This window comes from Salvelinus fontinalis, chromosome 6 (genome assembly GCF_029448725.1).
Source record: "Salvelinus fontinalis isolate EN_2023a chromosome 6, ASM2944872v1, whole genome shotgun sequence".
Classification (NCBI taxonomy): Eukaryota; Metazoa; Chordata; class Actinopteri; order Salmoniformes; family Salmonidae; genus Salvelinus; species Salvelinus fontinalis.
The window spans coordinates 20,459,535-20,474,905 of record NC_074670.1 but is presented as its reverse complement, the minus strand read 5'-3'; the positions used below and the strand labels follow the sequence as shown (position 1 = coordinate 20,474,905).

Below are 15,371 nucleotides of genomic sequence, written 5' to 3'. Positions count from 1 at the left end.
AACAGCACAACAGCCTCAAATGGTTAGCATTGACCAGGAGGTTTAACTTGTTAAATCTCTACATTCATCAACACACAACCATGCAGAAGCTCAGTGTATAAATAAGAGAATTTATCATACAATATGTCACACAATGAGTAAAATATTTAAAAGAAACCTTCCTCAGAGGTTGTGCTTACAATAAAATGTTTTGGTTGTGACACTTAATACTTTTTTGAACACTCACTGTGTAGGAATGAACAGCAAAGGCATTGTACAACATCCAATCAAACAGGATTTAAAAAGTACACCAGCTACAAACTCACAATAATACCAAACACTACAAGACAAAGTGAGATGCCAAAATGTGCAGTTCCGTTTTCTAGATACATGTAGATAGATATTTTGATAATGTAAAAGCCTTTTTCAAGCTATTGTTTAAGTTATTCTACCATAACTAACCAGGGTCTGTATCAGATTACAATATAGGTGGGTGGTCAGCACTGTTGTAGGATAATGTCACATCTTACACCTCTATGGATGTCGAGTGGGTGTGGCGTTTCTTAACAGGAGTGTCTGGCTCAGACTCTATAAAGACGTCATCTTCCATTTGTTCTTCAATGGGCTTCATCGTTTTGGATGTCTTGGAGCCAGGAGATTTTTCTGGAAAGAAGGACACAACGATTAGGGTGGGAAAAGAGGTGTGTGTGTGTGTGTGTTTTTTTAATATAACCGTGTGTGTTTCCATATGGTCACAGACAAACACACCATCAAGGTGACACAAACGAGGTTGTCATAGGTCACAAATTCCACAAGCCTTCCTTCTGACTCATATGACAATACTTTAAAAACAAAACAGAATCACAACCACACATTTGACAGAATACACAGATAGGCCCTAATTTCACATACTTGTGTTGGAGACAGGGGGAAGACAGTGTGAAGTTAAATCAACATGGTAAGAAAACAAAAGCACTCTGAATCCTTTTCCAGACATATCCCTCACATTTGCAATTCAATCCCTACATTTGATATGGAAATTGCAACAGGATAATGTAGAAGCTATTGGGGTTAAAGAGTGTCTTGTATGTGTAAATACTGAAAGTGTTCCAGTAGGAGCTGGACAGCAGCACTATTACTACAGGATGGATGATATGAATGAATGCTGTCCTACTCTTAAACACTGAACTTTGAAGATGTTAAAAGGACAAACCAGGTTACCGGGGATCACTCGTTTTAGAACAGGCAACATAGTGCAGAGCTGTAGGGTTAAATATTTAGGGTTGGGTTTGAGGGAATGAACTAGCCCGAGTCCCAGATCTGTTTCAATTGTCTTGCCAACTCCTATGTCATTGTCACACCAAATGATAGTTGGCAAGACAGCACAAACAGATCTGGGACTCAGGCATTGGGAAGGTGAATTTGAGGGCAGTGGGAGGGAGAGAAAATAGATAGTCTTACACCCCCTTCAGGGCAAGGTGTGATCTGAGAGAGTGGGTTGATTCACAGCTAGAGGAGGAGGGGGGGGAGGAGGGACAGGAGAAACAATGTCAGAGAACAACTCTAACTAGAACACAACACTTAGTAAACAATGTTGTCAGATTGGAACTAAACCCCTAATAAACAAGGATTTAGTGACTGTTAACATCACACATCAGAGAGGATATGAGGGCTAAACGATGAAGACGGACTCAACCCAGATTGCCTCATGATTTGAGTAAATTAAGTGACTGTATAACAGCTACTATTAACCTGGCAAAGATTCACTGTGAATCGAAACTTTGTCACTATTAAAAGGTGGCATTACAAGAATGATACTGTCAGTCTTTTTCAGACTCAATAGCTAATCAGGTTGTTAGACACTGACAGATGGGCCAATAGTATCACAGCTTGATGGGAGGTGGTGAGACTTACGATGTGAAGATCCACTGGAGCCTCCACGGTGGATCTGGTTCAGGATGTCATCGGTGTCACTGGTGCTGCCCATGCTGTTCCTCATCTGCATCATAGAGACCTGGGAGCACAGGCTGGGCTGACGCTCCATCTTCTTCGCTGCCTGTTCATGTCAACATAGTCATCGTTATTGTTATCGTCATCATTGTTATGATCGGTGTCACCACCACCATCATCATAATATTTTCTTACATAATCATTGTTATTTGAATCTAAGGAGACAATTCATAATTTAGGAAGGTTAATGACCAAATCAAAATTACACTGTGTGTACAAAACATTAGGAATACCTGCTCTTCCCATGACATAGACTGACCATGTGAATCCAGATGAAAGCTATGATCCCTTATTGATGTCACTTGTTAACTCCACTTCAATCATTGTAGATGAAGGGGATACAGGTTAAAGAAGAATTTTTAAGACTTGAGACAGTTGAGACGTGGATTGTGTATGTGTGCCAGTCAGAGGGTGAATGGACAAGACAAAAGATTTCAGTGCCTTTGAACAGGGTATGGTGCCAGGTGCACCGGTTTGAGTGTGTCAAGAACTGCAACGCTGCTGGGTTTTTCACACTCACAGTTGCCCATGTGTATCAAGAATGGTCCACCACCCAAAGGACATCTAGCCAACTTGACATAACTGTGGGAAGCATTGGAGTCAACATGGGCTAGCATCCATGTGGAACACTTTGGACACCTTGTAGAGTCCATGCCCCAACAAATTGAGGCTATTCTGAAGGCAAAGGGGGGTGCAACTCAACATTAGGAAGGTGCTCCTAATGTTTTGTACAATCCGTGTATGTTTGTAGACAATACAAACTACAGTGTCTCAATTTCTGAACAGTGACTAAACCCACCTTGTCACTGAGAGTGGGGTCGTTGAGCGAGTACAGCTTGTTGGTGATGTCTTTGCCAATGAGGTACCTGAACACCTCGTTCAGGAAGGAGTCAGACTCCAGGAAGTAGGTGAGCCTCTCTCTGGACCAACACAGGAACTTACAGTTCTCCTCCGCCATGATGGTCACCTGTAAATGAATCAACAAGTCACGGGTTGTCATGGTAACAAACCTGCCCTATCATGTTTGGTTTTACCCAGTATGGATACACTATGAACTGGAATATGGGTTAGTGGTAAATTGGGTTATATAGGAACACCTATATATATATATATATATATATATATATATATATATATATATAAAATACAAAAAGAATACAAAAAGAATACAAAAAAAAAAAAATGGTACATTCAATAATCTGAGTGTCTAGTTACCTGGAATTTTTCTCCTCTGTTCATCTGGGTTGATCTGAACTCAGGGGAGTCGATGAAGGCGTTCGTGTAGATGTTATGGAGGAAATGACCTCGATATGACACCTTCATTCTGTCGCACAAAAACATATAGTCAACATAGATGACCATGGATGGATCAAATGCTCACAGATACTGCTAAACCTTATTGATCATTATTATTATCATTATTGATCATCATTCAGGGAAAACCTGGGGTGGAATGACATGGTAGATAGGTGACAGGGAGATGTCTCAGAGTGATACCTACTTTCCTTTAAGGAGGATACTGAGGCGCTCATCCACAGAGGTCTTGTCCTCGGCAGCATACACCTGTCCCTTCTTCAGGCTCTGGATGGTGCAGAATTGGCCCGTCAGTCTCTGGAACAGGGCCTCGCGCACGTGAAGAGGCTCAAACATCCGCTTGTACACTGACTTCAGCTCCCTGTCAATCTTAATCTGACAGAAGACATAACACGGTTACAGCTCATTGTCTATAGCTGATAGAGTGGAATATAAAGTGTTATGATGGATGATTGACGTGACTTGAGCTAGGCTCCTGATTCAGGGTGGATAACCACAGGGTGTAACATAAAGGACCAGGCATTAGGTATATTTTAGGGTCTTTAATACAATGTCACCACAGCAGCCAACATAAAGTGAGGGCCACCAAGTTCTACTCATCCTTGATATTGAATTGATAGGACTCAATTCACTCATGTATGTCATTCAGTGTTAGTAGATGGAGGGAGGAGTGGAGACATGGGAGTGAAGAGGACAGCAGTATAGATGTAAACATAACTTTCTTTCTTGTTATGAGGAGAGGTGGTCCCATTCTGTAAGTTATGTGAATGCCCAATACACACTGGAAGTCCCCTGGCTGCAGCAGTGCATTTGAAAGACCTGCATCTCATTTAGGTAGAGAGAGACAGAGTGGCCCCAACCCCAGGGGGATGTGGCGCTGTCTCACCGCTGAGAGACACAATGGAAAACTAATCTCCAAAAGTCCTCATCAAAATAACTGTTCCAGGCAACTTGTATCTACTCTAAGCTGTATGTATGTACTGTATATAAATGGACCACAGTCTGCCTCTAACTGGACTGTGTTGGGTTGGGGCAGAACTCACAGGTCTGCGTTTGTAGACCAGGTAGAAGAAGTGCATGAAGTTGACCAGCAGGAAGACCACGTTCCACACCATGACATCCAGATTACACCGGTACAGCGTTGCCCAGGTGATGAACAGACAGCTTCCTGTCAGGGACAGGAACAGGAAGTAATAAAGCACACTTGAGTTGTTATTGGTTGAGTTATATCCTCATATTGCCCTATAGCGGTAAATTCTTAAACTAGTTTGAGAAAACTCCAGTAGGCAGCTGTACTACCACCAACATAGTGGTCATACGATATGATATCATTCCACTCTGCTCAGTCCCTTTCACAGTTGTACTACGACCAACATAGTGGTCATACGATATGATATCATTCCACTCTGCTCAGTCCCTTTCACAGTTGTACTACCACCAACATAGTGGTCATACGATATGATATCATTCCACTCTGCTCAGTCCCTTTCCCAGTTGTACTACGACCAACATAGTGGTCATACGATATGATATCATTCCACTCTGCTCAGTCCCTTTCCCAGTTGTACTACCACCAACATAGTGGTAATATGATATGATATCATTCCAGTCTGCTCAGTCCCTTTCCCAGTTGTACTACCACCAACATAGTGGTCATATGATATGATATCATTCCACTCTGCTCAGTCCCTTTCCCAGTTGTACTACCACCAATATAGTGGTCATATGATATGATATCATTCCACTCTACTCAGTGTCTTTCCCAGCTGTACTACCACCAATATAGTGGTCATATGATATGATATCATTCCACTCTGCTCAGTCCCTTTCCCCAGTTGTACTACGACCAACATAGTGGTCATATGACATCATTCCACTCTACTCAGTGTCTTTCCCAGTTGTACTACCACCTACATAGTGGTCAAATGATATGATATCATTCCACTCTGCTCAGTCCCTTTCCCCAGTTGTACTATGACCAACATAGTGGTCATATGATATGATATCATTCCACTCTACTCAGTGTCTTTCCCAGTTGTACTACCACCAACATAGTGGTCATATTATATGATATCATTCCACTCTACTCAGTGTCTTTCCCAGTTGTACTACGACCAACATAGTGGTCATATGATATATCATTCCACTCTACTCAGTGTCTTTCCCAGTTGTACTACGACCAACATAGTGGTCATATGATATGATATCATTCCACTCTGCTCAGTCCCTTTCCCAGTTGTACTACGACCAACATAGTGGTCATATGATATGATATCATTCCACTCTGCTCAGTCCCTTTCCCAGTTGTACTACCACCAACATAGTGGTCATATGATATGATATCATTCCACTCTGCTCAGTCCCTTTCCCAGTTGTACTACGACCAACATAGTGGTCATATGATATGATATCATTCCACTCTGCTCAGTGTCTTTCCCAGTTGTACTACCACCAACATAGTGGTCATATGATATGATATCATTCCAGTCTGCTCAGTCCCTTTCCCAGTTGTACTACGACCAACATAGTGGTAATATGATATGATATCATTCCACTCTGCTCAGTGTCTTTCCCAGTTGTACTACCACCAACATAGTGGTAATATGATATGATATCATTCCACTCTGCTCAGTCCCTTTCCCAGTTGTACTACGACCAACATAGTGGTCATACGATATGATATCATTCCACTCTGCTCAGTCCCTTTCCCAGTTGTACTACCACCAACATAGTGGTCATATGATATGATATCATTCCACTCTACTTAGTGTTTTTCCCAGTTGTACTACGACCAACATAGTGGTCATATGATATGATATCATTCCACTCTACTTAGTGTTTTTCCCAGTTGTACTACCACCAACATAGTGGTCATATGATATGATATCATTCCACTCTAGTGTTTTTCCCAGTTGTACTACCACCAATATAGTGGTCATATTATATGATATCATTCCACTCTACTCAGTGTCTTTCCCAGTTGTACTACGACCAACATAGTGGTCATATGATATGATATCATTCCACTCTGCTCAGTGTCTTTCCCAGTTGTACTACGACCAACATAGTGGTCATATGATATGATATCATTCCACTCTGCTCAGTCCCTTTCCCAGTTGTACTACCACCAACATAGTGGTCATATTATATGATATCATTCCACTCTACTCAGTGTCTTTCCCAGTTGTACTACGACCAACGTAGTGGTCATATGATATGATATCATTCCACTCTACTCAGTGTCTTTCCCAGTTGTACTACGACCAACGTAGTGGTCATTTGATATGATATCATTCCACTCTGCTCAGTCCCTTTCCCAGTTGTACTACGACCAACATAGTGGTCATATGATATGATATCATTCCACTCTGCTCAGTCCCTTTTCCAGTTGTACTACGACCAACATAGTGGTCATATGATATGATATCATTCCACTCTGCTCAGTCCCTTTCACAGTTGTACTACCACCAACATAGTGGTCATATGATATGATATCATTCCACTCTGCTCAGTCCCTTTTCCAGTTGTACTACGACCAACATAGTGGTCATATGATATGATATCATTCCACTCTGCTCAGTCCCTTTCCCAGTTGTACTACCACCAACATAGTGGTCATATGATATGATATCATTCCACTCTGCTCAGTCCCTTTCCCAGTTGTACTACCACCAACATAGTGGTCATATTATATGATATCATTCCACTCTACTCAGTGTCTTCCCAGTTGTACTACGACCAACATAGTGGTCATATGATATGATGTCATTCCACTCTGCTCAGTCCCTTTCCCAGTTGTACTACCACTAATATAGTGGTCATATGATATGATATCATTCCACTCTGCTCAGTCCCTTTCCCAGTTGTACTACGACCAACATAGTGGTCATATGATATGATATCATTCCACTCTGCTCAGTCCCTTTCCCAGTTGTACTACGACCAACATAGTGGTCATACGATATGATATCATTCCACTCTGCTCAGTCCCTTTCCCAGTTGTACTACGACCAACATAGTGGTCATATGGTATGATATCATTCCACTCTGCTCAGTCCCTTTCCCAGTTGTACTACGACCAACATAGTGGTCATACGATATGATATCATTCCACTCTGCTCAGTCCCTTTCCCAGTTGTACTACGACCAACATAGTGGTCATATGGTATGATATCATTCCACTCTGCTCAGTCCCTTTCCCAGTTGTACTACGACCAACATAGTGGTCATACGATATGATATCATTCCACTCTGCTCAGTCCCTTTCCCAGTTGTACTACGACCAACATAGTGGTCATATGGTATGATATCATTCCACTCTGCTCAGTCCCTTTCCCAGTTGTACTACCACCAACATAGTGGTCATATGATATGATATCATTCCACTCTGCTCAGTCCCTTTCCCAGTTGTACTACCACCAACATAGTGGTCATATGGTATGATATCATTCCACTCTGCTCAGTCCCTTTCCAGCTATACTACCGCATCAACTCCCCCATCTCCAGGAAGTTTGGACTCGTTCACTCACTATAGTGTTTATCACATTTCTAAAAGCAATTCAATGCATATGAATCCTTGAGGGGGAGTGAACGAGTGAATACTTTGGAGAGAAGGGAGAGATACTGTGGTGGTAGAGCTGGTAATGAAACTGAAAAGTGTGTAATGCAATCGTATCATGACCACCGAGTTGGACTGTAATCTGGGCCAGCAGAGGCCAGAATGGAGCCACCTGTCATCAGCATGAGGCGCAGCAGGATCATGTGCAGGGTCAGGGTGGTGGGGATGACAAGGCCCAGGAGGAGAGACAGGTTCCCCAGGTGGAACAGCAGGTGGTGGGCCTCCTCCCACTCCTCACAGGAGGTTACGTTGGGCTCCATGGTGGTCATCACCAGACCTCCACCTCCAGCCCCGGGTACAGACCCAGGGACTGCCGACCGCAGGGGGGCCAGGGTGGTGTAGAACAGGCTACTGGTCATCTCTGGAGAGGTAGACATCCTGATCCTCACCTAGAGAGAGGTGGGGAGGGTGTTGTGGTTGTTTATGTACTGCTTATGAATGGGGTATGTACATGTTATGAATGTATTATTATGTTGGTACCTTTCAAGTTAAGTGTTACAGGATTGGTGGAAGAAACAGCAGATTTTTGCAGTTGTAATGTCAATTCACGCTGCTGCTGTTCTCATAGTGTACATCAATTTGTCATTATCACAATCTCAATATCCTCAGGTTTTAATAGATTTTCATAACAGATTACTGTATTTCCAAATGTTTTCTTTTATGTAGTAATGCATTAGAATAACGTTTGAGATGCTTATAGGCCTACTGACACTGTCAAGTTCATATTTGATTCAGCAATTAACTGATTTAATACTGTAAATAGCCTGGGAATTCATCATACCGATCATACAGCACTGGAGTGATATTGAAAGGTTTCACTTTAACGTTGCTGTGTTTTTGAGCGGATCTGCCGACCAACGCGCAACAATATTTGACTGCCAGTCCCTCAGATATAGATTATGAAATGGACATGGAAAAAGTGCGAAATGAGTCGGCTACAATACGCTGCTTGTAGAAAATTAACGGGACCTATCGGCTGACGGCTATTTCTATAAGAAATAGCCTAATTTGTTTGAGCGTTAACTTTCCTTTCACCACTCAGTCAGAGTAAAATAACAGAGAATGGGAGATGTAACTTACCAATCTGACAACAATCGATCACGAATAGAAAACAATGGACAAGTATTGAGGAGCTATAAATGTAAGGTCCTCGCGAGCTGGGGGACTGCACAATGTGAGTCGCACATTCCAGCGAGCTGACAGGCATTGACTAAAATGGGCAAGAGGCGAGGGGACAGCAGTCAACACTATCCGTCGCTGCGCACCTGCAAAGTCCGGGCACGCCAACAGGGGGAGGTAAAACTTCCCTTTTTGAGAACTGATAATATAGCCTAGCAGCCAGCAAATATTATGAAGCCAGTCGAGTGAATCGTGTTATGTGTTTCGAGATGTTGGTAAACCTAATTGAACAGTGCTCCTTCACCCTCCAGAGGTGACATGAGCTACGTGATGGGGTGACAAGAGCGGATATTAATGAGATCAGCACCAAGGTCAGCGCCATGATCAGCGCGAGAAAGTGATTGACACTCACCTGTTGACTGCTCCGCAGAAATTCACGCTCTCCGAAGAAAATGTTGCAGGCCTAATGAAAGTTATTCGAGATACAAAACGTATAGGGCCACATTGCATTGTTAATACTTTTTTATGATTAAACATAGATATTGACAAAAAAAACTCAATAAGGCAATTGAATATACAGTCTCAATTTAAGACAGACAGGTAGTAAAGTGCACTATAAAACATAAGCAGGAATCAGGGGGTAACATTTCACTGGTATTTTGATGCAGAGAAAATCCCCCCCACACACGCACCCGCGCGCGCCTATTGCATGATGTCTGGCAAAACCAAGTGGAGGGTTACTTGATGTGCTACAATGTATTCTATGTTGATGCGTAAACTACATAGCTTATGCCATATCCATAGCCTAAGGACTTGAGGATAACAAACAGACAAAAACAACATCCATTAATGAAAAACAAACATTTAAAAGTTCCGTTCCAGTCACTAGTCAGTCTCTTCGGGTGCCGTTATAGTTATAGGGACACGGCCACGGTGGCCATGGTCATATTGCGCTGGGACTCGTAGGAACCCATCTGTTCGGTCTAATTCTGGCAACGGGGACACGTGACAGTAGGTGGGTAACCGGAGATCATATCGGAACCCGCGGCTGTCGAACGCCTTGTCGTTGAGGGAGTACAGCTTGTCCGCGATGTCATTCCGCACCACGAGCGCAAAGACCTTGGCGATATAGCGGTGCTTGGCGAAGAGTAGGTACAGTTTCTTACGTCTCCAAGAAACGTACCTACAGCAATTATCTGCACGCAGGGTCACCTGGGGAAAGAAAACACGAACGCTTATACACTGAGTATACCAAACATTAGGAACACCTTCTTAGCATTGAGTTGCACTCCCGACAGGGATGTTGGCCAATGTGGACTCCAATGCTTCCCACAGTTGTGTCAAGTTGGCTGGATGTCCTTTGGGTGGTGGACCATTATTGATACACACGGGAAACTGTTGCGCGTGAAAAACCCAGCAGCTTGCAGTTCTTGACACAACCCGGTGCGCCGGGCACCTACTACCATACCCCATTTCAAAGGCACTTCGATCTTTTGTCTTTCCCATTCACCCTCTGAATGGCGCACATACACAATACATATCTCAATTGTCTCAAGGCTTAAACATCATTCTTTAACCTGTCTCCTCCCCTTCATCTACACTGATTGAAGTGGATTTAACAAGTGACATCAATAAGGGATCCTAGTTTTCACCTGGATTCACCTGGTCAGTCTATGTCATGGAAAGAGCAGGTGTTCCCAATGTGTTGTATACTCAGTGTATATGCCTTTATTCGATCAGTTTACTATTTACCTGGAAAACTCCCTCCTCTGACGGCCGGAGAGAGTCCCATTCAGGTGAATCGAGAAACTGGAAAGGATATATGTCATGTAAAAACTCTCCATTTACTGTCACACGAATTCTGTAAAAAATAAAAATAAAAAAAAAAGTGGGACATTAGGCTATTTTATATGACATAACACCAAATACAGTTGGATAAAATGTCAAAGTGAAGTTGAAATGCACCTGCCGGACAGAAGAACGGACAGCTTATCAATAGCAGTCTTGCCCTCCATGGCAAAACAGTGGTCTTTCTCTATGGTGTGGATGTCCCCTTCACAGCAGGCGACTATCTTGCCGAAGTGGGTGAGCGACACCCCCAGCTTTTTGAACAGGTAGCTGTACAGATCTTGAAACTCCTTTTCGAAAGTAACGTTCCTCAACCGGTAGGCGACGTGCACAACTTGAACCGCACATATCCCAAAGAGAGCGAAATTCCACAAAAAGGTGTCGGTGGTGCACGCGTCCGACCATGACCAAATGGTTGTGCAGAAGAAACCGAGCGTCAGAAAGGTAAACAAGTAGAGGAGCCCATAGAACCCGCTCCCTCCCATGAACCCCAAAACAAGGAAAATACTGGCGAGGTGGAAGATGGCACCCTCGGATCCCCCCTTCCATTCTTCGCATAACGGGTGCACGACAGCCGCCGTCAAGTTTTCAGAAGGTGGGAAAAATTCTGGCGCCTCCATTGTCGCGCGTGTGGAGCACGTCACTTTTCAGAAAACTGAGAGGTGGTAAGAGAAAACGAATAAATGAAACGTCACCGAGACTTCCACCCTAAAATGTAATCGCCCTAAATTTTGATTATATCACCTCTTAAAATATGACCCGGGTATCGGGACGGGGGTGGCTAAGTAACTGCTCCCCTTGGTCCTGACGTCCTACTGTTTAAAGCTCTATCCGGCTCATCCAAACCATATTTTCTATGCACATGACGTCTAGGATAAATCCAATAATTGAAATGCGATATTGAGATGTACGGATATCAAATGACGCATTCATCAACTTACAACCTAAGCAAATTACATTACACAACACCACCAAGTAGGCCTAAAATGTTTACCTTTCAATGCAAATCTCTGATAATTCTCAAACTCACTAAACATACACTGTGATGATGGTGTTATGAATTTGCCTGATTAAGAGAAGATTGTGATGATGAATGATAAGCCTCCAAGGTCTCTGACAGAAGGTGGTCTCCAACAACTCAGTAGGGTTGTATCATTTTCCTCTACTTGTTTCTTGTTCTGCGACAGGTGTAAAGGTGAGTAGGATGGACCCTGCTACAGGTGTAAAGGTGAGTAGGATGGACCCTGCTATAGGTGTAAAGGTGAGTAGGATGGACCCTGCTACAGTTGTAAAGGTGAATAGGGTGGACCCTGCTACAGTTGTAAAGGTGAATAGGGTGGACCCTGCTATAGGTGTAAAGGCGAGTAGGGTGGACCCTGCTATAGGTGTAAAGGCGAGTAGGGTGGACCCTGCTATAGGTGTAAAGGCGAGTAGGGTGGACCCTGCTATAGGTGTAAAGGTGAGTAGGATGGACCCTGCTATAGGTGTAAAGGTGAGTAGGATGGACCCTGCTATAGGTGTAAAGGATGGACCCTGCTGCAGTTGTAAAGGTGAATAGGGTGGACCCTGCTATAGGTGTAAAGGTGAGTAGGGTGGACCCTGCTATAGGTGTAAAGGTGAGTAGGGTGGACCCTGCTGCAGGTGTAAAGGTGAGTAGGATGGACCCTGCTACAGGTGTAAAGGTGAGTAGGATGGACCCTGCTATAGGTGTAAAGGTGAGTAGGGTGGACCCTGCTATAGGTGTAAAGGTGAGTAGGATGGACCCTGCTATAGGTGTAAAGGTGAGTAGGATGGACCCTGCTATAGGTGTAAAGGTGAGTAGGATGGACCTTGCTATAGGTGTAAAGGTGAGTAGGATGGACCTTGCTATAGGTGTAAAGGTGAGTAGAATGGACCATGCTATAGGTGTAAAGGTGAGTAGGATGGACCCTGCTATAGGTGTAAAGGTGAGTAGGATGGACCCTGCTATAGGTGTAAAGGTTGAGTAGGATGGACCTTGCTATAGGTGTAAAGGTGAGTAGGATGGACCCTGCTATAGGTGTAAAGGCGAGTAGGGTGGACCCTGCTATAGGTGTAAAGGCGAGTAGGATGGACCCTGCTACAGGTGTAAAGGTGAGTAGGATGGACCCTGCTATAGGTGTAAAGGTGAGTAGGGTGGACCCTGCTATAGGTGTAAAGGTGAGTAGGATGGACCCTGCTATAGGTGTAAAGGTGAGTAGGATGGACCCTGCTATAGGTGTAAAGGTGAGTAGGATGGACCCTGCTATAGGTGTAAAGGTGAGTAGGATGGACCCTGCTATAGGTGTAAAGGTGAGTAGGATGGACCCTGCTGCAGTTGTAAAGGTGAATAGGGTGGACCCTGCTATAGGTGTAAAGGTGAGTAGGGTGGACCCTGCTATAGGTGTAAAGGTGAGTAGGGTGGACCCTGCTGCAGGTGTAAAGGTGAGTAGGATGGACCCTGCTACAGGTGTAAAGGTGAGTAGGATGGACCCTGCTATAGGTGTAAAGGTGAGTAAGGTGGACCCTGCTATAGGTGTAAAGGTGAGTAGGATGGACCCTGCTATAGGTGTAAAGGTGAGTAGGATGGACCCTGCTATAGGTGTAAAGGTGAGTAGGATGGACCTTGCTATAGGTGTAAAGGTGAGTAGGATGGACCTTGCTATAGGTGTAAAGGTGAGTAGAATGGACCCTGCTATAGGTGTAAAGGTGAGTAGGATGGACCCTGCTATAGGTGTAAAGGTGAGTAGGATGGACCCTGCTATAGGTGTAAAGGTTGAGTAGGATGGACCTTGCTATAGGTGTAAAGGTGAGTAGGATGGACCCTGCTATAGGTGTAAAGGTGAGTAGGATGGACCCTGCTACAGTTGTAAAGGTGAATAGGGTGGACCCTGCTATAGGTGTAAAGGTGAGTAGGATGGACCCTGCTGCAGTTGTAAAGGTGAATAGGGTGGACCCTGCTATAGGTGTAAAGGTGAGTAGGATGGACCCTGCTACAGTTGTAAAGGTGAATAGGGTGGACCCTGCTATAGGTGTAAAGGTGAGTAGGATGGACCATGCTATAGGTGTAAAGGTGAGTAGGGTGGACCCTGCTATAGGTGTAAAGGTGAGTAGGGTGGATCCTGCTATAGGTGTAAAGGTGAGTAGGATGGACCCTGCTACAGGTGTAAAGGTGAGTAGGATGGACCCTGCTATAGGTGTAAAGGTGAGTAGGGTGGACCCTGCTATAGGTGTAAAGGTGAGTATGATGGACCCTGCTATAGGTGTAAAGGTGAGTAGGATGGACCCTGCTATAGGTGTAAAGTTGAGTAGGATGGACCCTGCTATAGGTGTAAAGGTGAGTAGGATGGACCCTGCTGCAGTTGTAAAGGTGAATAGGGTGGACCCTGCTATAGGTGTAAAGGTGAGTAGGATGGACCCTGCTACAGTTGTAAAGGTGAATAGGGTGGACCCTGCTATAGGTGTAAAGGTGAGTAGGATGGACCCTGCTATAGGTGTAAAGGTGAGTAGGGTGGACCCTGCTATAGGTGTAAAGGTGAGTAGGGTGGACCCTGCTATAGGTGTAAAGGTGAGTAGGATGGACCCTGCTACAGGTGTAAAGGTGAGTAGGATGGACCCTGCTATAGGTGTAAAGGTGAGTAGGGTGGACCCTGCTATAGGTGTAAAGGTGAGTAGGATGGACCCTGCTATAGGTGTAAAGGTGAGTAGGATGGACCCTGGGGGGATGAAACAGCTCAACTCTAATGAGAGGTTGTGTGTGTGTGTGTGTGTGTGTGTGTGTGTGTGTGTGTGTGTGTGTGTGTGTGTGTGTGTGTGTGTGTGTGTGTGTGTGTGTGTGTGTGTGTGTGTGTGTGTGTGTGTGTGTGTGTGTGTGTGTGTCTTTCCCCCTCCTTGATCTCTCTGTTTTCAGACCACGACATCATAAATCACAGTGATAGACTAACAGTAGGGAGGCAGGAGTGATCTATCTGGGCTAAAATAACCCACTGCAGTTTCCCCTGGTGAGCTGCTGCCTACCTGACCAGACAGTCAAGGTGACATTGAGAATCACAGAGCTGCAGAGGACTGAAAACTCAGGCAGTGAAATATTTAGGACATGCTGCAATCACATGCAGAGATCCCCTGGGTCCAAATCCTTCAGTATGTCAGACAGACAGAGAGAGCTAAATACATCCTCTGTGTTTGTGTGAGTGCTTTCTCTCTTTCACTCTCTCTCTCAGCCCTCCACCTGTCTCACTCAGTCACCCTCTCTCTCTCTCTCTCTCATTCGCTCTCTCTCTCAGCCCTCCACCTGTCTCACTCAGTCCCCCTATCTCTCTCTCTCTCATTCGCTCCCTCTCTCAGCCCTCCACCTCTGTCTCACTCAGTCACCCTATCTCTCTCTTTCTCATTCGCTCTCTCTCTCAGCCCTCCACCTCTGTCTCACTCAGTCCCCCTATCTCTCATTCGCTCTCTCTCTCAGCCCTCCACCTCTGTCTCACTCAGT

The 15,371-nt window shown here is 44.4% G+C and overlaps 2 protein-coding genes across 3 annotated transcripts; both read right to left on the bottom strand.

Moving 5' to 3' along the window:
- Positions 1-90: 90 nt before the first annotated feature.
- On the bottom strand, positions 91-9,461 carry LOC129857324 (blood vessel epicardial substance-like). 2 transcript variants are annotated; one of them, XM_055925453.1, is made up of 8 exons: positions 9,002-9,461; positions 8,034-8,310; positions 4,347-4,471; positions 3,491-3,678; positions 3,205-3,313; positions 2,789-2,956; positions 1,894-2,035; positions 91-642 (listed from the first exon to the last, which is right to left on the bottom strand). In XM_055925453.1, exons 2-8 carry the CDS (start codon positions 8,296-8,298, stop codon positions 506-508), a joined length of 1,134 nt encoding a protein of 377 aa, XP_055781428.1. In that variant the 5' UTR covers positions 8,299-8,310; positions 9,002-9,461; the 3' UTR covers positions 91-505. The 2 variants fall into 2 exon arrangements, with proteins under 2 accessions (XP_055781428.1, XP_055781429.1); XM_055925454.1 differs by lacking the exon at positions 91-642 and adding an exon at positions 1,441-1,488.
- A 147-nt stretch (positions 9,462-9,608) lies between these two features.
- On the bottom strand, positions 9,609-11,720 carry LOC129857325 (popeye domain-containing protein 3-like). Its single transcript, XM_055925455.1, has 3 exons — positions 11,006-11,720; positions 10,793-10,901; positions 9,609-10,252 (listed from the first exon to the last, which is right to left on the bottom strand). Exons 1-3 carry the CDS (start codon positions 11,506-11,508, stop codon positions 9,926-9,928), a joined length of 939 nt encoding a protein of 312 aa, XP_055781430.1. The 5' UTR covers positions 11,509-11,720; the 3' UTR covers positions 9,609-9,925.
- Positions 11,721-15,371: the final 3,651 nt, after the last annotated feature.

What these genes read in the sequence shown, in the direction of transcription:
- LOC129857324 (XM_055925453.1), bottom strand. Translation starts at nt 8,298, where the DNA reads ATGTCTACCTCTCCAGAGATGACCAGTAGCCTGTTCTACACCACCCTG. An exon ending in GCGCCTCATGCTGATGACAG is followed by an intron (nt 4,472 to 8,033) that starts GTGGCTCCATTC and finishes TGTCCCTGACAG; the next exon opens with GAAGCTGTCTGTTCATCACC. An exon ending in ACCCCACTCTCAGTGACAAG is followed by an intron (nt 2,036 to 2,788) that starts GTGGGTTTAGTC and finishes TGACATGAACAG; the next exon opens with GCAGCGAAGAAGATGGAGCG.
- LOC129857325 (XM_055925455.1), bottom strand. Translation starts at nt 11,508, where the DNA reads ATGGAGGCGCCAGAATTTTTCCCACCTTCTGAAAACTTGACGGCGGCT. An exon ending in TCCGTTCTTCTGTCCGGCAG is followed by an intron (nt 10,902 to 11,005) that starts GTGCATTTCAAC and finishes TATTTTTTACAG; the next exon opens with AATTCGTGTGACAGTAAATG. An exon ending in CAGAGGAGGGAGTTTTCCAG is followed by an intron (nt 10,253 to 10,792) that starts GTAAATAGTAAA and finishes TTCTTTCCCCAG; the next exon opens with GTGACCCTGCGTGCAGATAA.